This window comes from Aethalodelphis obliquidens, unplaced genomic scaffold, assembly GCF_003676395.1.
Source record: "Aethalodelphis obliquidens isolate GAN/ISIS:26980383/991018 unplaced genomic scaffold, ASM367639v1 scaffold62, whole genome shotgun sequence".
NCBI classification, from domain to species: domain Eukaryota; kingdom Metazoa; phylum Chordata; class Mammalia; order Artiodactyla; family Delphinidae; genus Aethalodelphis; species Aethalodelphis obliquidens.
The window spans coordinates 8,481,542-8,505,305 of NW_020838006.1; the positions used below are offsets into that span (position 1 = coordinate 8,481,542).

The 23,764-nt window shown below is 36.7% G+C and overlaps 1 protein-coding gene across 7 annotated transcripts in view; it reads left to right on the plus strand.

The window, feature by feature from the left end:
- Positions 1–23,764, plus strand: part of GOLGA4 (golgin A4) — a 105,266-nt gene that overhangs the window by 46,646 nt on the left and 34,856 nt on the right. For 6 of the 7 annotated variants that reach the window (XR_003429019.1, XR_003429018.1, XR_003429016.1 and 3 more), the window contains 8 exons: positions 679–777; positions 1,379–1,508; positions 2,981–3,168; positions 3,457–3,540; positions 5,759–5,906; positions 16,242–16,420; positions 19,788–19,916; positions 22,444–22,599. Coding sequence is in view for 3 of the 7 variants with exons in the window: in XM_027088273.1 (XP_026944074.1) it covers positions 679–777; positions 1,379–1,508; positions 2,981–3,168; positions 3,457–3,540; positions 5,759–5,906; positions 16,242–16,420; positions 19,788–19,916; positions 22,444–22,599 (1,113 nt within the window). In the remaining 4 variants the exon portion in view is untranslated. The remainder of the gene's footprint in view (positions 1–678; positions 778–1,378; positions 1,509–2,980; positions 3,169–3,456; positions 3,541–5,758; positions 5,907–16,241; positions 16,421–19,787; positions 19,917–22,443; positions 22,600–23,764) is intronic. The other variant, XR_003429017.1, reaches the window with a different exon arrangement.

Below are 23,764 nucleotides of genomic sequence, written 5' to 3' on the forward strand. Positions count from 1 at the left end.
AATCAGTGCAGGGCACGGTGGAAACTCTGAGAGACAGGAATATAGGTAGGAGCCCTGAAGCCGCAGAAAGCAGGTACCTCAGTTGAGGAGATGATTATTAGTGACTGGTTATAGTGGAGAGGTAAAGACCATTGGATTTAGTTAGGGAGGCTCATTAATGACTTAAGGAAAGCAGCATGTAAGGAAGTTGAAATTTCACTGTTTGGTGATCAACTAGGTCAACCTTTTCATTTGAGGAGGCCTCTGATTTTGACTGTTGATCACTTTCATGTATTGGGAGGAGGAAGGTTCTACTGATTATCTATGTAGTATATAACAATTCAGTTTTAGATCAAGTGAATATAAGATAGCACAAACAGTAAGATGTCTTAAAGTAGGATAAAATTTTACCTTTATCTTAAGTAACTAATTTTTTTAATCCTCTTTACATAATTATCAATTCAGCAGTGATTACAGATCTATAAGTATACTTTTGCTTCTTGGATTTTCATATTCTTTAAGGAACAGAATTATTTGTTGGGGTAAGTACTAATGTTTTAAATGTTGATTATTCTTTAATGTTGCTGATAACTTAATAGTAATGCAAATCTGGATTGATAAGTTTTTAAACTTTGAAAATTTCAGGTTTGTATTTTTTGTTATATACTGAAAACTGCTTATGAATCCTTTACATTTTAGGAGCTCCAAATGGACCAGCAAGCAAAAAAACATCTCCAAGAGGAGTTCGATGCATCTTTAGAGGAAAAAGATCAGTATATCAGTGTCCTTCAGACTCAGGTAAAAAAAGAAGTGTGGAATTTTTGGATAAAGAAAAATAAAAGGGTTTTGATGGGATATCTGATAGGTTCCAGATGTTTAAAAAATGGACTTTTAAAAAAATTTATTTGGCTGCATCGAGTCTTAGTTGCGGCGTGCGGGATCTTCATTGCAGCACACAGGATCTTTCGTTGTGACGTGCGAGCTTCTCTCTAGTTGGGCTCGTTGGCTCCAGAGCTTGTGGGCTTAGTTGCCCTGCGGCATGTGGGATCTTAGTTCCCTTACCAGGGATCGAACCCGCATCCCCTGCATTAGAAGGCAGATTCTTAACCACTGGACCACCAGGGAAGTCATAAATGGCCGATTTTTAAAACTCTTTGCTTTTCCTCAATTAATTTTAAGGATAATTTTTGATTTATTGTATTTTCTGGCTAAGGTATCATTGAAAATAGCAAATATCAAAATCAGCAGCATTGGGAGTAAATTTTTTATTTTGATTTCCCCCCCTCCCCCATTATAGCAAAAAGGGTATCTTTTACTCTATTCCTTCTCTGTTTCAAGGAAAGCACTACTGCCAAAGTTTCTCTTGGTTTTTTCCTAATGAAGGACATTTTTTTTTTAGGTGTCTTTGCTGAAACAGCGGTTACGAAATGGCCCGATGAATGCTGATTTACCAAAACCACTCTCGCAGATGGAACCAGAGGCTGAAGGCGTCACTAAAGAGAACACAGATGGTGATGTAGAGCCAGTAGGTAAGCTTCAGCTTGTCAGAAGGTAGGTTAAAAACTAGAGGAGGATGGTGAGAGATTCTAGGGCAGGAAGTAGTAGACATGGACTGAGGTAGAACTAAAATGTCCCTGACCCTAATATTTCCAGAAAGATTCAACTGAGTCAATTTTAAAGATCTTATTGACTTAATTAGACCATTCATGAATCAGGCAGTACCCCTTCTAGCAGATAGAAAAGAGCTCCTGGGAGCTGTACAAAATGCAAGACTTTCATAAGCAGAAGGGAGTGGGACAAGGAAGTTATAGTAGCAAAAAGTAGATTGGTTGTGACAAGGTCCCTTTCCTTTAGGGGATTCAGGGGTCTGTCAGGCATGTGACCTCCCTAGTGTTGACCAGGTGATTCCTGATGCACTGGTTTCAGATTCCATTTCTGGGAGAGGCTGAAACTGTAATTAAGTCTCTGTTTGGTGATGCGAGGCTTAGCTTAAGCCTCCATTTTGGACCTGTTTTTAGCAGATGCAAGAGTTTTGATGTTTTTTTGGGCTCTTTGTTTATTGTTTTCCAGGAGAAAGTAATTGTTTTGACACTTGAAAGTTTGTGAGTAGCACCACATTTTCATTGTAATTGAAATTCATTATATTATACTGTTTTACTGATAGCAGTAGCTAGATTTCATAGAAAAACATTAAGTCTGTTCAAGATTAAGGACTATGCTCTTTGTCATTATTTGTCTCTTTTAGTTTTTAAGTATTATTGCTTACGTATTTCTACAATCAAAGATGCCAATATTTGCCCTATTATTTGCTTTGTAATTGTAAAAGAAGGAATAATTACATTATGTTTTAAAATCCAATTGTAGCCCTCCCTACTCTTTGAGGCTTTATGGTACCTATTTAGTAAACTTCCCATTTTTTATTTACTAGCTTTATCACAAAGAGATTTGTGATAAACTTTTGGTCCAGCCAGTGCTGGAGTAAGGTGCTGAGCAGCCATTTATCTGAACAACCAACCTGTAAGGGCTCCTGAAACACCCCTGGGCTATGTCATAAATGTAAGGAGATGGAGAAAGCTGTACTTGCCAGAACTCCTCTCTGGATGAGATTAGAATGCTTTGGAAGGAATACATTAGTGATCCTTTGGGGATTGGCGCTAAGAAATGGGAGGCACTTGTAAAGAGCAAAAGAGGTCATCAAACTGTCTTTGAAGGAGGGTGGATTCAGTTAACATTAGTTAACTCTTGAGTGCTGTGTGCCATTTGGGTTGGGGTTGAACCACAGAAGAAGAGGTGAATGTACTACGTAGCTTCTTCAGCTGCAGATCACACAAATAGTGGCAGAGTAGAGGTTTGGAAGGGCACCCCTCTCTTCTCAGTCTGGCTCAGAGTATAACAGAGTGTTGGAATGAGAATACAGTCCTGTGCACTAACAGAGTAGCTGTTCCCAGGGAGCCCTTAGATTCCTCACTGACTGCCCCTGCTTATGCTGCTTTATTAATAGTGGGAGATGGAGCTTCTGCTAAAACACTGGAAATACTTCAGCAAAGGGTTAAGCGTCAAGAGAATCTACTGCAGCGCTGTAAGGAAACCATTCGGTCGCATAAGGAACAATGTGTGCTGTTAACCAGTGAAAAAGAAGCCCTGCAAGAACAACTAGATGAAAGACTTCAAGAACTAGAAAAGATGAAGGTAAAAGAGAAAATGATTGTGGTTTAACGCAACCCTGTGATGCTAGATCCACAGGCCCCAGCGTGGCCTGCACTTCCTTTGGAAAGCCTTCCCCGTTCCTCTGTAGACAGCATGGAAAGGGCCCCTCAGTGCCCTGGGCTTCATAGCATTTACCATCCTTTTGACACATCCTGTGTTCTCTTCTCCTATTAGACTTGTAGGAGTATTCAAATTAGAGAAAATGTTTAGAGTTCTCATATGAGGAGAAGCTTTATTAGAGATGGAAATGAATTTTTAAAATTTTTTTAGGAGCTTCATATGGCTGAGAAGACTAAACTTATCACTCAGTTGCGTGATGCAAAGAACTTAATTGAACAGCTTGAACAAGATAAGGTAAAACAACAAAACTTATGATACTAAAATTTGTCAAGGGGCACCCCAGTTCATTTTTGGAAGCAATTGGAAGCATGCAGACTTCTGCTTTCCAAAATTATTACAGCTGCTTCCATGAAAAATCTTTTTGTTTTAACTTCTAGATTTATATAACCATTAGCATTAGTTTTGTATCATGTGAAGCTGAATCTGTGATTTCTTGATCCCAGTCAGCATTTTGATTTATAGATTAGAATACTGTTGCAAAAGAAATTTGTTTACAGAACATAACTACTTTTTAGAGAAAAGTTAAATTATTTACAGTTAAGGCATTACTAAATGTGAATGATATAAGTATTGTCTTTCAGATATAATGGAAACAGATTAATCTCACAGATAAATTGCCTAAAAAGTAAAGAAATGATAATGTATATGTTAGCGTAAACAGAAATTTCTTCAAATAAACTTTAGAATGTATAGGTGAGATTGGCAGTTTAGCGTTGGAACAGCAACTTTAGCTACGGCAGCAAAGACAGCTAAAAAATTCATGGGCAAAACAGTTTTGACCAAAGCCTTTCAGCACCGGGTTCTTGGGTCCTTTTTTTAAAAGTAGCTTCCAGTTAGTTCCACATCATCCACCGTGTTCTTTAATATGGTACTTTATAGCTGCAGTATTTTAAGTGGCCATGTAATTAAGAACATGTTAGAGCTGTTCTGCTATTGAAATGTATTGGCAATTTTTTCATCCTATTCATTTTGCTGGATTCTATTCCATAAACTTCATGAAGGCCCTCTTTAAAAAAAAAAACCAAAAAAACTTTTTATTATGAAAAACTTAAAACATTTACAAAAGTATAAAGATTAATAAAAGGAATTCCTGTGAACCCATCACCCAACTTCAACAGTTAACATCTCCTGGCTAATTTTGTTTCATCTGTACATTCCCAGCCCCCAGTACCCTCATCCCAGGATTGTTTTAGAGCAAATCTAAGAAATCTTATTTCTTCCATAAGTATTTTAATGGATATTTAAAATAAAGGTCTTTTTTTAATAAAAATATAACCACATTATCATGATCACATCTAAAAATTTAATAGCAATTCCTTAGTACAGTCAACTACCTAGACAGTTTCAGATTTTCCCTTTTGTCCCATACATTTCTTTTCCATTTTTATGAATCAGGATCCAAATGAGGTTCTTTCATTACAGTCGGTTGATGTGACTCTTAAGACTTCTTTTAATCTATAGATTCCACCTCTCTCTCTCTCTCTCTCTCTCTCTCTCTTTTCCATTGTGCTTTGGTTTTTGAAGAAACTGAAGGCCCACAATTTTCTTTTGGAATTTTGTATAATAATGCCCCACTTACCTGGTTTTTAATCTGTTCATTAATATTAGCCATCTGGAAGAGTCATACCCTAAAGCAAGGGTTGACAAACCCTGGAAGTAAGGTAATACTCTGCTTAATATCATAAAATAGCTGTCACAGAGTCTTATGTTTCAAGAGACAAGTTGAACCACCCATTTTTTGTTAGTTGCAGATGACTGATTTAATATATACTATTTGATTATATTTTCCCCCTAGCGACCTTCATTTCTTGTGTAGATTATCCAGAGAGTGGGAAGACAGTAGCAATTAGCAAATTGGAGGAATGCCTCACTGACAGTAATAAGGAGTGGTGTTGGGACCAGAGACTGTCACAAGAGGAAAGAGAAAAACCAGGTAGCTCTGTACCGCAGTCTTGGTCCATCCAGTGTGGCAGCAGTAACCTTATACTCTCAGCAGCCTCTGGGACTTTCCCCATGTTACACAGCGCAGTTCAATAATAGTAGTTCATGATTGGTTCTGAGCCAAGTACTAAAGGTCATATTTTGTTGAATATAAACTGTATACTAAGATAGGGAAAATTATAGTAAACATTTATAGAAAGATTATAAAATAAATCTTTTAACTAAAATGTGTTGTTAATAATTAAAATATTAAAGTTATTATTAAAATAATTTTTTATATTAAGAATACCCTGATATGCCAGGTAACTGAAGTTATTGTAGTATATAATGTAGTATATACACAGGATACAGACTGAATACTAAATAAACTAAATACTAAATACTAAAGTAATTCGTATGCTGTACTTAGTAAGAGACATTATGTTTTCTGCCCTTTAAAGTAAGTTTGATATGTGCTATTGATAATGCAGTTTTGTTACGCAAACGCTTTAGAGTCTGCACTTCTGTTTAGGGGATGGTAATAGCAGAGACAAAACGTCAGATGCATGAAACCCTGGAAATCAAAGAAGAAGAAATTGCCCAACTTCGTAGTCACATCAAGCAGATGACTAGCCAGGGAGAGGAATTACGGGAACAGAAAGAAAAATCTGAAAGAGCTGGTAAGAACTCAGGGGTTACTTGTTTTATGTTAGAAATCAAAAATCATGTAAAGTGCTTGACCAGCCAACATTTAGAAAAATTAGTTAAATATGGATAAAAATGTTTAACTGTAGAGACTCTTTATAAAGACACTGTGGACTGTTCCTCGGAAGAGGCAGGGGTTGGTAAATTATGGCCTATGGGTAAAATGCAGCCCATGCCTGGCCTGTTTATGTATAGCCCTGCAAAGCCTGAAGTATTTATTATCTGGCCTCTTATAGAAAATGTTTGCTGACCACTGCCTTAGACTATCAAAATTCAGGTTTACAACTTTGAAACTCCCCAAGTAGGCACAGCATGGTACATATTAAATAACTGCTACCATTTGGATGCTCTAGGGTAAATAAAAAGTATAAGATGTAGTCTGCTTTTTAAGAGACTGATGGAATAATTCAGTGTTATACATAACTGCATTATGTTTTGACCCAATAAATGCTAGACTGTAAAGTGTAGAGACCAGTATTCAGCAAGGTATGATACTGAATAATGCTCGGAAAGAAAGTAGAGATACTAGAAAGAGGAGAGAGCAGGGTGAACTGGTGCCTTCAGGTTAGTGAGGATGTGAGTTGACTTGGGCCTCAGATAATGAATAGAATGGGCCTAAACAGAGAGATGGGGGCAGCACATATTTCACATTTAAGATCATAAACGGGCCCAGTGACCATAGAGGGGGTGTGTGTCAACTGGAAACCATTCTTGCTGAAGTGGGAAATGAAGTTGGATTGTGAAGGAACTGACTGTTAAAGTCTGTAAAAGTGAGTAGCTGAGTTTAGACTTTGGTAAACAAGGAAACCAGTAATAGGAAAGCATAATGTGATGGAAACCAGTGTTGTAGGTAGAAACGAAATGAAGTGGAAAGTCAAACTTAAAAGCAAGGGTAGAAGTCCAGGCTTTGGGAACTGAGAGCTTTGGCCACCTTGACTAGGATGGTGGGTCTGGGAAGGAGAGGAAGAGTCAAATTTGCAGAATTTGGTATCCAGTTAACTTGGAGGGGCAGAAGAAAAGTAGGAGTCCAAGATGACGCCAGAGTTTTAAGGTTAGGAGGCCGAATGAATCAGGTGAAGTCAGAATGGGAAGTCTAAATGGGGACACTGAGGAATAGAATGAAATGGTGAATTTGCTTAGATTCTTTGAATTTGGGCCTATCATGAGGTTTCCAGATGGAATTGACCTGTAGGAATTTGGAAATAAAAAATCGGAGCATCTTTTAGGAGTCGTTAGCCTAAGGTTGAAGCCTATGGTTCGATCTGTAGAAGAGGCTGATTTCTCTGAAAGATTGTTTTACTGGTAGTGGAAGCGGTGGTAGCCTTAGCGGCTGCTGCTGCTAATAGCCAGACTTACTTTATGCAAGGCTCTGTCATCAGTGCTTTGCTCGTATTCACTTGTGTATGTATTTGTATTTAATCCTCAAAATTTCTGTGACTTGGGTATTACTATTATCCTCATTTCACAAATAAGAAAGGAGACAAGAAAACCTAGGAACATAGAAGTTAAGTAACTTGCTTACATTCACCCACAGAGAGTAAATGTATAGTCAGGATTTGAATCCGGGCATTTTGAGTCCAGAGCCTATGCTCTTAACACAGAGATATTGAGTTTGGCAAAGAGACATAAATGAAAACAGAAAAAGTAACCTGAGAAGTCATAGGAATTGCGGATACTTATGCTTCTGGGGGAATATAGGAGGCATTTCCAAAAGTGGGGGAGGTAGGATGAAGATTTTTTTAAATGTCTTTTAATTTGCATGAGGATTTGATTCCCAGGATGCAGTTTCAGAAGTTATTTTAGAAACCAGATTGTAAGGTTTAAGGAAAGGAATGGGTCTGGATGAGAGAGGCAGTTGGTTGTGCTCGTAAATATCTCCTCATCTCCTTATAGTTGTTTTATTGACAAGTGGCTGGGAAATTTAGAAATGTGCTCCCCAAAAGCCTAAGATTTCCCTTCAGAGAGCATTAATGGGTAGAATCTCTCAGATTATAATCTCTAAAGACTTTGCTGAAGCAGCTGGAGACTCGTGAGATGCTGTTAAACAGGTTTGCTTTCCGTGAGCAGAAAACCTAATGCAAAGTCTCAGCTTCTCATGTCAAGCCTTTTCATTTTTAAGACTGCTTTTGTTGACTCTTGTAGCCAGCTGAGAGAAAATAATGCCGGTCAGGGATTACATTTCCTTTTAAAATTGAGATGCATCTTGTGAGGAGGTAGAAACCCATGAATAACAAGTAAAAAGGGGCACATGATGAAAAGGCAGACAAAATATACAGTTAATTCATATGTAGGATAAAAATTTCCCAGGCTGCTGTTCCAGTCAACTCTTTTGTAATACAGCCTTCCTTCTCTTGCTTCTCCAAGCACAGATGTATTTTGTCTTTATTTATTTATTTCTACAATTGAGGTATAGTTGATGTACAATATTACGTAAGTTTCAGCTGTACCACATAGTGATTCACAATTTTTAAAGGTTATACTCCATTTATAGTTATTACAAAACATTGGCTGTATTTCTTGTGCTGTACAATATATCTTTGTACCATATTTATTTTATGCGTGGTAGATTGTACCTCTTATGTATTTTGTCTTTAAATGTGATTTTTATAAAACTATATTTTTGTAATATTTCATAGCCTATAAGTTGAGAAACTTATCTGTTAATACTGTCAAAATATTTAAAGTTAATAAATACTTAAAGAGAATTAAGATTTACAGTTATTTAATAGATATATTTATTTTGGAAAGTCTTTGGATAACACAGTTACGAGTGCTTTTATAGATATTTTCAAAATTATATTTGTAGTCATAATTATTGAGGTTTATGATAGAAAGTTGTAACAGACTGATTCCATATTGAAGATGTTGCCCTTTAAATCTATAATGAAAGTTAGTTTTGTGCATCAACTGAATTTCATCTAATGGCTTTAGTTGAGTCTGAACAGAATTGTTCTAATGTAATGTGATTCTTAGTTCAAATATAAAATGCATTTGCCAATTGACAGAAAAGTCCCAATTTGGTACTAAAAGTGAGAAAAGGTCTTTGTAAAGGAAATAGAGTTTTCATAAATTTTTATAAACATCATTTGGCTCTTGGAGAATTCAACTGCTCTGTTAAATGTTTCTTTCTTAGATTTAAAATTCAAAGGCTAAAAAACACGTAAGAGCTGGCCATGTGAAGGAAACACTAACATTAAAGTTTGTGGTTGTTAAGGTTTTTAGAAGTAAATGTGTCTACATAAAATAATTATCAAAGGATCTGAACTCTCCTAATGCATTTTTGATTGTAAAAAATTTAACTCATATATTTAGCAGTTCTTGACATGTGGATATTAGTAGACAAATGGCTACTTTTGGGGGCTCACTTATTCTGGAGATCAAAATGTGGCTCAAATACATTCCTCACTACTTTTCTTAGAAAACAGTCTATTTTACTGCTTCTCATAGTTTTTCTAGACAAACTGTGATGATTCTCTTATGTTGGAGGACAAAGGAAATCTGAGTGTCTCTGATTTTAAAAAGAATAATACTGTCATAAAATACCAAGACTATGGGAATATGGTAACCTGCCTACTTGATGCTGTATCAGCTTGTAGTACTTATTCTGCTCTACAGTGGAACTGGTAGGCATGTTTTCTGAAGTACAATACTATAGCACTTTTGTTAAAATTATTTCAGTGAATAAAGAAAACCAAAAATAAATATATTTGTTACAAGCATTTTACTACAACTGTTGATAGTATTCCTTTCTAGGTGTTACTTAAAAACAGATGGTCATATCTTCAAGTAACCAGATTTTAAATTTGGAGAATTCTGGTGATTCAGCTTAAGTATGTGATGGTACTTTTTTAGGTACTAGGTACTATTACTAATTGTCTAGAATATTACCTCTTCAATGCAGCACCGGTGCAGAATGTTAATGCTGCTAAAGTTCACGCTAGATCTTGGGTATTCTTTGTGTGCATGTGTGTGTATGTTTTACCTAGGATAGGAGGTAGAGTAGCCGGCTAATCATTAATGTAGTGTATTACCCAAAAATTGGAAAATAGAGAAAATGAAAGCACGTTGCTGTTGTTTCAATACACTTCCAGTTTTTTCTCAATCCTTATTTTATACGATTGTAATCATAATTGTCCATATAATTTTGTATGCTCCTTTTTCTTTATTTAGCATTATATTAGGAGTAGTTTTACATGTTGCTAAAGTACTAACATTTTAATGGCTTTGTCAGAATGCATGTACATCATTAACCATCTCCCTGTTGATCAGCACCTAGATTATTTTCTACTTTCACTATTCTGAATAATACTGTAACAACTTTGTAATACAGCTTATTCCATCCTTGAATTTTTTCTCTGGATAAAGTCTTCCCCATAGACTTTTAGTCTTTTTTGTTAATTACCTTTAAGAGATTTAAATATAGCCATTACAAAAAAGAACCCATATCATAGTATTAACACCCCGTCCTTAAAATGTTCTTGCCTACAACTGTGCAAAATGCATAAAATATTCTGCTCAGATTAGGAAAGTTTCCAGAGCACACTGACTTTTGTAAAACCTGTTTCCATTTCATGTACCCTGTTTTGCTGAAGTTCTGTGTTTTATGATTGTCTGCATTTTAAAATGTAGAGTAACTCACAACATTCTTTGCTTTTTTATTGTCATGTTGTGTTTGTGCAGGAAATAAGTTTCTTTTTCATTTGTATAGTATAAACCTGATATACCAAAGACATTCAGTGGAACATTTATTTGAAGGACCCTTTAAGATAGAGTTTATTTTTAAATAATGTATAAGATTTATGCATATTTGTATAACACACAAAAATCACATGTGTATTTAAGTGCTTTGTTAGTTGTTGATAATTTATGTAACAAGAGTTTTCTTGGAGTCTTAAGTCTCACAAAACATCTTATTTTTGTGCATCCACACATGCCAATAAGTGAATCATGGTGCCTTTCCCAAGCCTTGTATGAACAGGACTGGGGTAAGGGCTGTTTTTTCTTATCATGGGTACTTTGAATAAGCTTTACAAAGAAAATTCCATGTTTCTCAGGCAAAAGAGTATGAATTAAAGTTGAATTTAAGTATGCCATGTTAGGTGAGTAGTATGTACACATTTTGGCACTGAATGAACACCTGATGGAAAATTTCATTATTTTAAATGGAATTAGATTTTAATTTAATATAAGTTTTTTATTTCATAGTCGTGTATTTGTAGGTGCTTGATATATTTCTACAATAGTAGCTGTACATACATACCTTTAGAAAGTCATTATCAGCCTGCACTTATTTATGTCCCTGGCAATGTCACTGTTACTGGAAAGCACCAGCAACTAGAGGAACACATTTCTTTGCTACACAATCATATTTTCCATTTAATTAAATTTACTTAGCTTTAGCCTAATATTTTTCAAGATCATCCTGATGTTTTCAAAGTATTTGATAGTAAATTTGCATGGTTAATGTAAGGAGTGCATGAAATTTGGATAGATCTGTAAAAATTTTAAAGGTCAAAGCATAGTTAATCCTTAAAGTGAATCCTGTTATGTATTTTGGGAAGTGGCTTGAAAAGTAGATTTCCATTGCACATGTGATATTTAATTTCTGAAGGCCCCAACTATTAAATTTCTGAAGGCCCCAAGTATTGCAATATCTGGTTTATGCCACTAGGTGGTAGCATTATTTTATTTTCATTTATGTAAACTCTAGACCAGTGGTTTTCAAACTTTTTAATCACAGGGATCTCCTTACACTCTTAAAGCTTACTGAGGTTTCCAAAGAGTATTTGTTTGTGTGGGTTATATGGATATTCATTATATTAGAAATTAAAACTAAGAAATTTTTTAAAAGTTCATTTTAAAATAACAATTATAAACCTATTACATGTAAGTATTGAATACTTTTATGAAAATTACCCATATTTCCCAAAACACAATTTAGTGTGAAGAATGGCATTGCTTTACATTTTTGCTTATCTTATTGTTTGGCTTAATAGAAGATAGCTGTATTTTCATGCCTGTTTCTACATTCAATCTGTTGTGATAGGGTCACAGAAAGGGTCTCATGACCCTAGGATTTGTGGACCACACTTTGAAAACTGCTGCTCTAGACTTTTGCTTTTATTCACAAAAGACACTTGATGATTGGATGGGAATTCTGATAAATCTTTGTGTTGTTTTTTCCTGTTAATTTGCATTTCATTCATTTCATAGTACTAGTTGTGTTTTTTTGGTTTTATATCACATGCATTTTAGCAGCTTTTTTGCTGGGATAAAGAAATAAGCACTGGCTTACTTATTAATTCTTGATGTTATTAATCAGCTTCTTAGTTAATCTAGAGGTGGCAGCCTTTCCACATTTCTGCCTCTTTGCTTCTTCCCTGCAGGGGGAGTAGAGTGGGTCTTGTTATTTTTACAGTAAAGTGTCCCCTGGGACAGTGCAACAAAACAGTAATGCTGCCTAGAATCTCAGAATTCCGGCATTTGTTATTTATTATGATTGGTTAAGACATCGAGGATGAGGAGGGGGAAAGACAGTGAAGTGGCAAAAGCAAATTCTTCCTAGCTTAGCCTGAGGATTAGTTCTTTTATACACCTCACCCCCCCACCCCCGCCTGCCTTATTACTTCAACTGTCTTTTTGTGAAATATTTTCTTTATATCACCCAATGCCTAACATATGCTTGGCAGATGTCAAACATCTAATAAATATATGATGAATGAATGGTTGGATTATTGAGCTGTAGATTGCCAACCTTTCTCATGTAACTCATATAGTGAGCATTTGTCCATTTTCATAATTCCCATGGATGTGAGTAAACCTCATCTGAAGGGGAAAGTGATGAGCCAGCAATAAAAGGTCTACCCTGTGTTTTTTCTTAACTGATAGAGGACCATTCTTAAGGTACATTCAATTTTTTCTAGAAATATTTGCAAAGTTTTTTTTTTTTTAAAGCAAAAATTGCCTGAGATACATTGAATTTTGCTTTGGAAGAACACAACGTGTTCTTGCAACACTTGGCGGCAGTTCGTGCTTAGCCTTCCTGTTGGTGTGTGCTGTGACCATGGTTTCTCTGTGCACTCTTGCATGTTGGCAGAAGACTTGTCAGCTGGGGCTGATGCACGCTTTCTTTCTCCCCACTCACTTATCCTGTGTTGGTAATTGGAAGACAAATTATGTAGACATTCAGAACATACTTCTTTAGTACTCAACATTAAAATCCTAGCATAGTTTCATTTTGGAAAGAGTGGGGAATTCACTTGAGAATATTATAGGCTAAGGACACCACTTTACTATGTCTAGTGGTTGCGAGATCAGAAGGTGAGATGTTTCTGGTTAGTAAGTAAGCTCTCAGTATATCCTCCTTGAACATTGAAATGGGACTCGTTGGATGCAGACTTCCTGTAAGGAAGTGGCTTCATTTGTGGTAGAGTGTAGAGTGGGTTTGAAATAAGTTTTCTGTATGTGGATATAGAAATGTGTTTTATTGCCTCTTTAAAATTTTATTTTATTTTGGGGGGACTTAACATTTTCATAAAGCAAGATGGAGGTGGAAAGCAGTGAGTTTTTGTATGTCTGTCAGAGGTATAATAACATGCTGCATTTTGTTGAGAGTTAGAAGCCATCAGTAATTGATTGGTTCAGAAATTCTGGTTTAGTAAGGTATATTATTGCTCAGCTGAGCTTGATCAATGTCAGCATTCTTGGTTTTAAAAAATAATGCAAGGTAAGGATTGTTCCTTAAATCCTATTTAAGTTGATTTATCATCTGAAGGCAAAGTTGGATGACTCAGTTGTTACATTTGAATGAGGACATCTCAAAGGTGTCTTTTTAGGTATAAAATTATATGGTTCTCTGACAAGGTGGCAGAAGGTAGGAAGAAAGGATTAAATTTAGATGAAAAGAACTTTGGAACCAGATCTGTCCTACCTTAATCATAATATGATGGATAATCAAGTGACTTAGGAAAGCTATTTTGGAGGATTAAACACTAAAATTAGAATATAATATAGGAGAATATACTAAAATTTACTGAGTATGGTTAGAAAAGTTAACTATTGGAAAATTATATCCAAATAGGAACTTTGTGGCATAGATTTTTTTTGTTATTTGAGAAAGTGAGAGCACTACATCTATTTTTATACTATATCGGATTCTGGAATTTAAAGAAAACAATGAAAATTCACTTGGTATTGACTGTGTACAGTTTTGTTTTATTTTGCTTAATTGACAAAAGTTTTTCATTTAAAACTGTCTTGCTGGAAGAATATCAAAACTATTTTCAGGTTCTCTAGAGCCTGATTTAAGATATTTCTGTGAAGTGCTTAGAAGTGCTAATGTAAGTGCAATCTTACATGCCAAATATTAGCAGTAAGGAAAAGATTGTGATGACATCTAATAAGCATTTTAAAATATCGTCATTCCATTTTTCCATGTTTTTCTTTCCCAGATTTAAACCTTCAGCTCAAACTAAGCAGTAAGCACTCTGCTACAGAATTTCTTTCCCGTAATTGATCAGTTTACTCCATCAGGAAACTAATTTCTTATTCCTACCAAGAGGAGCTTCTTAATGCTCGACACCAGAATTTATAGGAAAAGAATATCTAACTAAAACAAAGAGCATTTCCCTTTAAATACTTTATTTACCAACATATTTATGTCTAAGGATTATCATCTTGGTGTTTGCAGGCAAATATCAATAAAGTTGGAGTAGGAATCTTTAAAAATAATTTCAGCTAATTAATATGCCTTTGAAATTTAGACCTTATTTGAACTATAGTTTTATACTTTGTGCATATAAAATGAATAAATTGGGTAGATTTTTTTAATATCAAAAACATGGTTGCCAGAGAAGTGTTTTTGTTTTGTTTTGTTTTGTTTTTTAACGTAGTGAGCAAAATAAGTTGTGTTTCTTGGTTGTTACCAGAATTCAGCCTTTCTCTTGCCTTTTTCTGTACCTACTACAGTTCATCATTAAGAAAATGCTTTAGAATACGTGTTTGCTTCAGGTATGCAATTCCTTTGCCCAAACCACTGTCTGTTAAGTCAAATTGTGGTTAATAAAGGGGCTTTTAAATGAGATATCATAGGTTGAAGTTCCACATTTCTTATACCACTGGGAGTGAAAATACTACACATGTCAATGAACTGTCACCTCTGGATATATGTTTCTTAAAAGGATTAAAACCCATCTTGAAAATTGATGTTTTATTTATAGTTCGTCTCTTTGGTAAAGGGAAGTCTGGTGTCTTCTAGTCTGTGAGGACTAAAGGAAATAGTCTAGGATGATAATAGCCGTAGGATTTTCACAGGCTACTGTTCTGTCAGTAGAGAGAGAAAGAAGGGGAGAGAGAGGGAAAGTGTATGTTTGCACACATATGCAGTGCACACAAACATATATACACACACATGCATATACATACAAATATACATAAACACACACACATATATATTTTGGTGTAAAGTTACCCAGCTCTTGCACCCATCATATATGACTTTGTTTGATACTAGATGAGCTGTCCTTAAAGATCTTACTACTCTAGGCTAGATGATTGTTTATTAAGGGCCTGAATTCTTACTTATTTCACCCAAGAACTCCCTGCTGGTAGTGCCTTTTTATACACGTTGAATCAGGTGAAGATTTCTTTCTAGTTAACTACACTAATTCGAAACTTACACAGTAGTAGGTTTCATATCAAAATACATTGTTTAAATATGTGATTCAGACAGTAAATATTAAAAAAAAACCCTGCTGTTATCATATGGTTAAGAGGTTTTTAAAAATAAGATTAGTCAAAGAATAATTTTTTCATTCTTAAAAATGTCCTAGTGAGTATATAATAGTATTATCTAATTATTGATAATAATTAGATAATTATTAGATAATCGATAATAATTAGATAATTAAATAAGAACTGCATCACAAACAAAAAAGCAATTGGAATTATATACTACAGAAGTAGGTACAAGTCTTCATTTCTTTGAATTTGCTATCTATAAGGACACTTGTGGGGAGAGTGGGCAATCTTTAGTAATTTAATATTTTTTCTAATATTTTTTATAACTTCTGAGCTTAAGTTCATATAAGCAATCTTAAGATCTGAATCCAGAACTCAATGACAAATTGCTTTCAGTGACTGGACATTTCTGTGGCTTTTAACTACTCAAATATCTCTTGGCTTAAAACAGTGATGAGTTTTTTAACCTCTTCTGCTACTGCTGCTCTTAGTTCCCATAAATTGAATGTAAAACACTTTAGCTCAATGATAGTATTTCTTGAGATACTTGTTTTCTGCTGTTTTCATTATAGCTTTTGAGGAACTTGAAAAAGCCTTGAGTACAGCCCAAAAAACAGAAGAAGCACGGAGAAAAATGAAAGCAGAAATGGAGGAGCAAATAAAAGCCATTGAAAAAACAAGTGAGGAGGAGCGTAACAGACTTCAACAAGAATTAGGCCACGTGAAACAGGAGGTTGTTCATGTAATGAAAGTAAGAATAATTCTGGATTGAAATGGGCTACGGCAGTGTTGAAACTTAAGTCTTAGGCTCTTCCTACATCTTTGATAGTAAAGAAGAGTTAATTTGTATTTTGTTTGAGACCTTGATCATTTCGTGATGTTTAGATTATAGGAAAAAAGCACTTTGATAGAGAAATGAATGTGTACCTTTTTGGCTATACTTCCCAGAGATAGTCTCTGCATATAATTTCTCTCTTATGTTTTCTAATCCTCTCTTTAATTAATTAACTAAGTTATTTATTTGGCTACATTGGGTCTCACTTGCAGCACATGGGATCTTCATTGTGGCGTGTGGGATCTTCTGTCGTGGTGCGCAGACTTTTCTCTAGTTGTGGTGCGCGAGCGCGCAGGCTCAGTAGTCGCGGCGCGTGAGCTTAGTTGCCCCGCGGCATATGGGATCTTAGTTCCCTGTCCAGGGATCAAACCCACATCCCCTGCATTGGAAGGTGGATTCTTAACCACTGGACCACCGCGGGAGTCTCTTTATTTATTTATTTTTTAAACACAAAAGATGGCATGTTATTTTTACTGATCTGTATTTTGCTTTTCCACTTAATAATCTGTCATGGAGGTTGTTCTTTATTATTGAGTTGATAATGATGCCCCATTTGTTTTAAAGACTGCTCAGGACTTCATTGTATGAATAGCTCATAATTTAATCAGTCTTCTGCTGATGGATATTTAGGCTTTCAGTTTTTACTGTTGGAAATTGTGAATATCCTTATCGTATTTGCTCACATCTGTGTTTCTTTAGAATAGATTCCTAGAAGTGGAATCTAGGAAAAAATTACGTGTATTTATAATTATTGGATAGTTGCTACAAGCTCAGTGGAGGACAGTTTATACTCATGAGCAACGTATTAGAATATGTTCCTGCCATCACAAAGATGGTATTACCTGAATGTTTTTATCTTTCCAAGCTAAGTTAAAATAATGACATCATTGCAGTTTTTTTTAAAAATAAATTTATTTATTTATTTATTTTTGGCTGCATTGGGTCTTCATTGCTGCACGTGGGCTTTTCTCAAGTTGTGTTGAGCAGGGGCTACTCTTCATTGCCGTGCGCGTGGGCTTCTCACTGCAGTGGCTTCTCTTGTTGTGGAGCATGGGCTCTAGGCACTTGGGCTTCAGCAGTTGTAGCAGATGGGCTCAGTAGTTGTGGCTCACGGGCTCTAGAGAGCAGGCTCAATAGTTGTGGCGCATGGGCTTAGTTGCTCTGCGGCATGTGGAATCTTCCTGGACCAGGGCTCGAACCCATGTCCCCTGCATTGGAAGGTGGATTCTTAACCACTGTGCCACCAGGGAAGTTGTGTAGTTTTAATATGCATGTCTCTTACCAGTATGACAAACATGTTTTTGTATGTTTACAGGAATTTATAGTTTTCCTTTTTGAGTCGCCCGATCAGATCCTTGATTCATTTTCCTCTTGGGCTGTTGGTCTTTTTCTGATTTGTAGAAGCTTTTTACCTATAGTAAGAATTAGCCATTGGATATAAGGTGCGTTTATCCAAATAATTTTCTCAGTTTGTTATTTGTTGTCTTTGTTTATGATTTGCTTTTGTTTTGGGTTTTTTTTTGGCTATGCAGAAAGTTTTCTTTTCCTTAGATGCTATCTGGATTTTGTTCTGCTTTAAAAACACATTCTCAGTTGAGATGAAAAATTTTTTTTATTTTTCTCATCTAACACTTTTTTTTTTCTTTTGTATCCTTTGACCAACATCTTCCCATTTCTCCATCCCCAGACCTGATAACTTTGCCTTCCATCACACCAAGGTTTTTTTTTTTAAATTAATTTATTTTATTTTATTTGTGTTTGGCTGTGTTGGGTCTTCATTGCTGTGCACGGGCTTTTCTCCAATTGAGGTGAGCGGGGGCTACTCTTTGTTGTGATGCACAGGCCTCTCACTATGGTGGCTTCTCTTGTTGCAGAGCATGGGCTCTAGGTGTGCAGGCTTCTGTACTTGTGGCTCACGGGCTCTAGAGCCCAGGGTCAGTAGTTGTGGTACACGGGCTTAGTTGCTCCGCGGCATGTGGGATCTTCCCAGACCAGGGCTCGAACCCGTGTCCCCTGCATTGGCAGGCGGATTCTTAACCACTGCGCCACCAGGAGAGCCCTCTCATCTAACACTTTTATGTTTTCATTTTTTATGGTTAAATCTTTGATCGAACTGAAATTTATTTAGTGTGAGGAGTGAGGTAGGGCTCCAACTTAAATTTTTTCCAAATGACTACCTAGTAGCCTTCAAATCATTTCTTTAATAGCCCATGTTTTCCCTTCTGACATGCCATACTACCTTTATATTACATACTAAATTATTGTAGTGCTACGTATGGGCCTTCTGGATTCTCTGTGCTGTTCCACTGCTTTGTCTGACTATGTGCTGGTATTACACTAATACCAGTTTTATAATATGTTTTAGTTTTATAATGTTCTACTATTTGGTAGCCTCTCCTTGTTATTCTTATTTTTCAGAAGAGATCAGCTATTCTTGCATGTTTATTTTGTCCAGTGGGCCTTCCCTCATTTTGTTTTATTTGATTATATTAAATTTTTGAATTTATTTAGGGTGATTTGACATTTTTATAAGATTGAGTCCTCCTATTCAAGAAAGAACAAGGTCAATACTTTTTTTTTAAATAAATAAATTAATTTATTTATGGCTGTGTTGGGTCTTTGTTTCTGTGCAAGGGCTTTCTCTAGTTGTGGCAAGCGGGGGCCACTCTTCGTCGCGGTATGCAGGCCTCTCACTATCGCGGCCTCTCTTGTTGTGGAGCACAGGCTCCAGACGCGCAGGCTCAGTAGTTGTGGCTCACGGGCCTAGTTGCTCTGCGGCATGTGGGATCTTCCCACACCAGGGCTCAAACCCGTGTCCCCTGCATTAGCAGGCAGATTCTCAACCACTGCGCCACCAGGGAAGCCCAATACTTATTAATAAGTAGTAGTACATGCCTGGAAAGCTAGGCATAAATAGATGGGTGTAGCCAGAACACCTTGACCATGGTGGAGTGCCCTCTCTGAGAGCATCCTTTTTCCTCCTACTGTGCTTCCCTATCCTGATTGGTGGGGAACATCTTTGTATGATGTGGAATTGGAGCTTCAACCCCATAGGAACTGACCCTTGCAGCTGCAGCTCTCTTTGTCTTAAATGAGGAGCAACACTTTATTGGTTTTTCTTTTAACTCTCAAGAGTTTGGTGACTTTTGATTTATGTGGGAAATATGTTCCAATTTTTCCTCTTAAGAAGCTATTAACTTGATTATAATGAAGTATTATTTAGTTGTAGAGTTAACATATTTTATTCTGGGTGTCTCACTTTAACTATTTGGTTGCGTTTCAGAAATCCTCAGAAGAAATTGCAAAATTACAGAAGCTTCATGAAGAGGAGCTGGCCAGCAAAGAGCAGGAACTGACTAAGAAGTTTCAGACCCAAGAAAGGGAATTTCAGGAGCAAATGAAAGTAGCTCTTGTAAGTACCTATTTTGTTTTGGCCACATTATAAAGTTGTCAGCCCCTCACCCCTGCCTCCCAGCTTGAGGTCACGCTACTGGCAGCCTTAACATTTGAGTATGCAGAGAGGGTTGGCCGTAGGCAGGAATGAGGCTGTCAGAGCTTGTTAATTTAGTATTATCTGAAAATTAAATTTTCTCATCTAACAAGCTTTCATTAATCAGTTTGTTTATCATTCCTCTCACCCTGGCTGTAGGCTGTGATTAGGGAGAAGTAAAGGGGAACATAGGGTAACTGAAGCAGCGACTGCGTAACTTAGGAAGAATGTCTAAAAACTCACCAGACTGAATGTATCAGAGCTTAAGGTTCAGAGAGTTTGCCTGAATGCATTTTAAAGAAGACAAAATGAAAATGACCAAGTAGTTTTCATTTTAAGTAGAATAATTTCAGTAATTTTCAATCCATATGATGTTTAAAAAGATAAAGTAAAATGAGAAAACTGACTGAACTAACTAAAACAATAACCAGAAAAGCAAAGATAGAAAGATTTGTTGGAGTAGTATAATTTGGAAGTTTAAAGCAAAAAATTTTTTCTCTTGAACTGTGAAGTATTAATGCTGAAAATGTAGTTTACTGTTTTTATATGAAGCTATTATCCATGAGATAATATGTATAATTAAAAAATACTTTTAGTATGAAAGGATGAGAAATAGTTTTTATAATTTTAATCTCCTTTTTTTTTTTTTTTTGGCTGCATCATGTCTTAGTTGTGGCACACAGGATCTTTGTTGAGACATGCGGCCTTCTCTCTAGTTGTGCCGTGCGGGTTTTCTCTCTCTGGTTTTGGCGCGTGGGCTCCAACGCTTGTGGGCTGTGTAGTTGGCGGCACACGAGCTCTCTCGTTGTAGCACGCGGGCTCAGTAGTTGTGGCATGCGGGCTTAGTTGCCCCCAGCATGTGGGATCTTAATTCCCCTACCAGGGATCGAACCTGAGTCCCCTGCATTGGAAGGCAGATTCTTTACTACTGGACCACCAGGGAAGTCCCTTTAATCTCCTTTCTTTTACACATTTTTTTTTTCACTCTCAGCTGGAACTGGGGCTCTGAGGATTTCCAGCAGCTGTGATCCTTGAACTGAGTCAGGGAGTTCTCTAATCTCTGTGGGGCCAACAGGCACATGGTTTGACAGTGCTGTTGGCTGAGGTTAGTGGTTTAGTCCGTGGTTGTGAAATGTACACCTGTACGGGTACATATTTGTATTCTTTGTTGGTCCAAAAAGGATTTAAAATTGTTTACAAGAGTACTTAAAAACTATAACACGATAGCATACATTTAAAATAGGGACAAGGAAATAAAGGAACAAAGCGAGACATTAAGGACCTAAATGAAGCTGGGAATGATGCTAAAAATTCAAGTCATAAAGACCTGTTGTGGATTTTCATGCTGGAGTAATTGGGGGCACTGAGCCTTGAACATTGGCCTTGTTAATACTGTGTTCGGGAACTGATATATTCAGACATATTCCCACTGGCGAGCACAGGACACAGACACACGTAAAACACGTATGTGCACATGCTCTCACCCCTTTCCACTCCCCTTCCTACCTAGTTTCTCAGAGGAGTTAGCTTGGAGTTGAGAATCAAAATTCTTCAGACTATTAAAATTTCTTCTTTTATATTTATGGACATAGATAGAGATGCATTTAACATATAGTTTACATTAAACAATATAACATTTTTAAGTGATGTTTTTAAATTGATGTTATAGAAACTAATATTTTCTTATCAATCTACTTATAATATGGTACAAAATCTTTACTTAAGGCAGTATGCTTCACCAGAGTGAAATGGACTGAAAATATTACTGTTGGCCACATGAACCCTAAGCAATAGGTATAGAGAAGTATACTTAATTGGAGTCCAAAGTCACTAAATGTCAAAAGTGCTCTCTGGAGCTTCTCTTTTCAGAACAGTAAACAGTATTAATATGAATGCTGATGTATACTAAGGACAGTCAAAGAAGAAGCTTGTCAGGGCCAGACCATCTGAAGAGATATATAGGCTTTTATAAGTATTTCCTTGATCTAATCCATATATTCACATGTAATCTTCTAATTTTGATTTGCTTTTCTGTGTGGGGTTCCCTATTATAGTGAGGTATTTCTCATAAATCATATAAATTTCTCAGCCTAGAGTTGAAATACCAAACTGGCATGCAGAGAACAGGTAGTAACAATTGTGTGACCCTGCACATTCAGTGATATTTTGCAAAACATTTTAAGTAGTGAAAAAATAGCAGACGTAGTAGGGGTTACTGGAACAAAATTTTTCATATCAATAGTGATTGTGGCAAAGATTGGCCAGATCACACGGAAAAAGCCACAGTGCCTTATTTCTGCAGACCAGGGTGTGGGAAGAGAGGTAATGATACTGCCTACCTCGCAGGGCTGGTGTGAGGATCAAATGAAATGAATGATTCCTGTGGCAGTGCTTTGGGAATGCTGAAGATCTACGTGGGTCTAAGGTGGTGTTACTGTTTTTGGCACAGGAAAAAAGTCAGTCTGAATATTTGAAGATCACTCAAGAAAAAGAAGAGCAAGAATCTTTGGCCTTGGAAGAGTTAGAGCTGCAGAAGAAGGCAATCCTCACAGAGAGCGAAAACAAACTTTGGGACCTTCAGCAAGAAGCAGAGACTTACAGAACTGTAAGTTGAAATACTCTTCAGGTTCCACAGCTGTGGAACTGCTTGTATAGGAAAACTGTTGTTATCTCTGCAGTCAATATAAGGTTGTAGAGAAGCTTTTGTTTTAGATTTACATATACATGCACTCCATTCATTATTAGGTAGTAAGAGCTGTTCATGGGAGTGGTTTTGATGTCTGCTACATGGTGCTCCTGACCTGCCTTTAGCTGGCTGTATTTCTGTCAGCCACTTGCTCTGATTCTTTGCCCTCAGGCTGTGCAGCATCTTAGCTCCACTGCTTACTCACCTTTCATCTTTAGGAAGTGGCCTCATTTTGTACGCAGCACTTGCCCTGACACCTTCCTGCCTGTTCAGCTTCATCTCGTGCCACGCCCTGGACATAATTCATTCTCTGTTTATATCACAGTTTAGTTACCCCATTGCTCTCCTTTGACATTTAACTTTTCCCCAATTTTCCCATATTATAAATAGTCCTATGGTGAGCATGTTAGTATATATATCTCCGTGTGCACATTTTAAAATCCCTCTGTCCTTCCCCTGAACAGTATATGAAATGTTCGACCTATTTTGAATAAACTGACTGATGTTATTTAGACTTTTTCGCCTTTTTGCTCTGATTTAGACAGTGACACAGTCACACTTCTTACCCCAATTTCTATAAGGGATTTGTTTTTTTGTTTTTTTTTTTGTGGTACATGGACCTTTCACCGCTGCGGCCTCTCCCGCTGTGGAGCACAGGCTCCAGATGCGCAGGCTCAGCGGCCATGGCTCACAGGCCCAGCCGCTCCGCGGCACGTGGGATCTTCCCGGACCGGGGCACGAACCCGTGTCCCCTGCATCGGAAGGTGGACTCTCAACCACTGCGCCACCAGGGAAGCCCTCTTACCCCTATTTCTAAACTGTATTTTATTTTCCCACTTCCAACATTTCTGTAAGGTGGCATGGTAGAGAGGAATGGGTACTCAGGAGGCCTAGATCTTTCACTTACTAGCTTTGTGAATTAATTATACCTTAATTTCCTTACCTGTCACCTGAAGAGATTGATATTTGGTAATTTCTTAAGACCTTTCCAGCTTTGACATTCCTTGGCTCTGCCTTACATTCCTTACAATGCCTTGACATTCCTTAGCTCTTTTCCTTTCAGTCAAGGTTGATATTTTCATGA